Source organism: Galeopterus variegatus, unplaced genomic scaffold (assembly GCF_000696425.1).
Source record: "Galeopterus variegatus unplaced genomic scaffold, G_variegatus-3.0.2 Scaffold15653, whole genome shotgun sequence".
Classification (NCBI taxonomy): domain Eukaryota; kingdom Metazoa; phylum Chordata; class Mammalia; order Dermoptera; family Cynocephalidae; genus Galeopterus; species Galeopterus variegatus.
This window is the reverse complement of record NW_007741764.1, coordinates 16,178-17,060: the sequence shown is the minus strand read 5'-3', so window position 1 is coordinate 17,060 and position 883 is coordinate 16,178. Positions and strand designations below refer to the sequence as shown.

The 883-nt window shown below is 33.7% G+C and overlaps 1 protein-coding gene across 1 annotated transcript in view; it reads left to right on the top strand.

Moving 5' to 3' along the window:
- The window catches only part of LOC103582305 (neurobeachin-like), a gene marked incomplete at its 3' end in the record, with an annotated part of 22,245 nt that overhangs the window by 6,965 nt on the left and 14,397 nt on the right, over positions 1-883 (top strand). The window contains exon 4 of the mRNA XM_008563941.1: positions 135-397. Within this exon, the coding sequence (XP_008562163.1) occupies positions 135-397 (263 nt within the window). The remainder of the gene's footprint in view (positions 1-134; positions 398-883) is intronic.

Here is an 883-nt window from a genome sequence, read left to right as displayed (position 1 = left end):
TTTTCAGCTCAAAAAAGTTCCTGTGCAGGGACTTATCAGGTGAATAATATATGTAAAATTTATTAACCTACTGAAGTCATATGCAAAAAAACTTTACATAGTCTCTTTACTCACTGTTTTTATTTTGAAATAAGGCATTTCTTTTGTACTACACAAAAGTTCACCATTTCTTTCTTCAGGCTGTTCAGGGTCGGTCTGTCACCCAACAAGACCGAGATCTCCGAGTTGATTTAGGATTTAGAGGAATGCCAATGACTGAGGAGCAGCGGCGCCAGTTCAGCCCCGGTCCACGTACTACCATGTTTCGGATTCCTGAGTTTAAATGGTCTCCAATGCACCAGCGGCTTCTCACTGATTTGTTATTTGCATTAGAAACAGATGTACATGTTTGGAGAAGGTAGAAACATTTCTTTTTTATAAATAAAAAGCAAAAATCGAAAATCTGGTATTGCCTATTCTATATAAAAGAAACTTAAATCAGCTTTGGTTTAAAGGAATTTTCACATTTCTAAAATATTCTCTGTGAGAATACCATGTACTAAATTTATTCATGGTAATAAGATTATACAGTGCTAAAATAAAGTTTAAAATTACCCTATAATTTTATTACCCATAACTTGTATGTTTTCTGAGCCTATACTGTTTAAGCAGTTAGTGGATATCAGTTCAAATATAATCTCTTAAAGAAAAAAAATCTAGGTAAGTTGTCATTACCTTTCCTAGTTTTCAATTTAATTTTCTATTAGCGAATATGCAAGAAATTAATCAATTATGAGAGTGTATCATTTACATGTACATGTATATAAATTAGGAAGTTGATGGCTGTTTACCCCCCCACCATCAGCAGCTTATACAATCAGTGGCACGACATTCTCAGGACTCA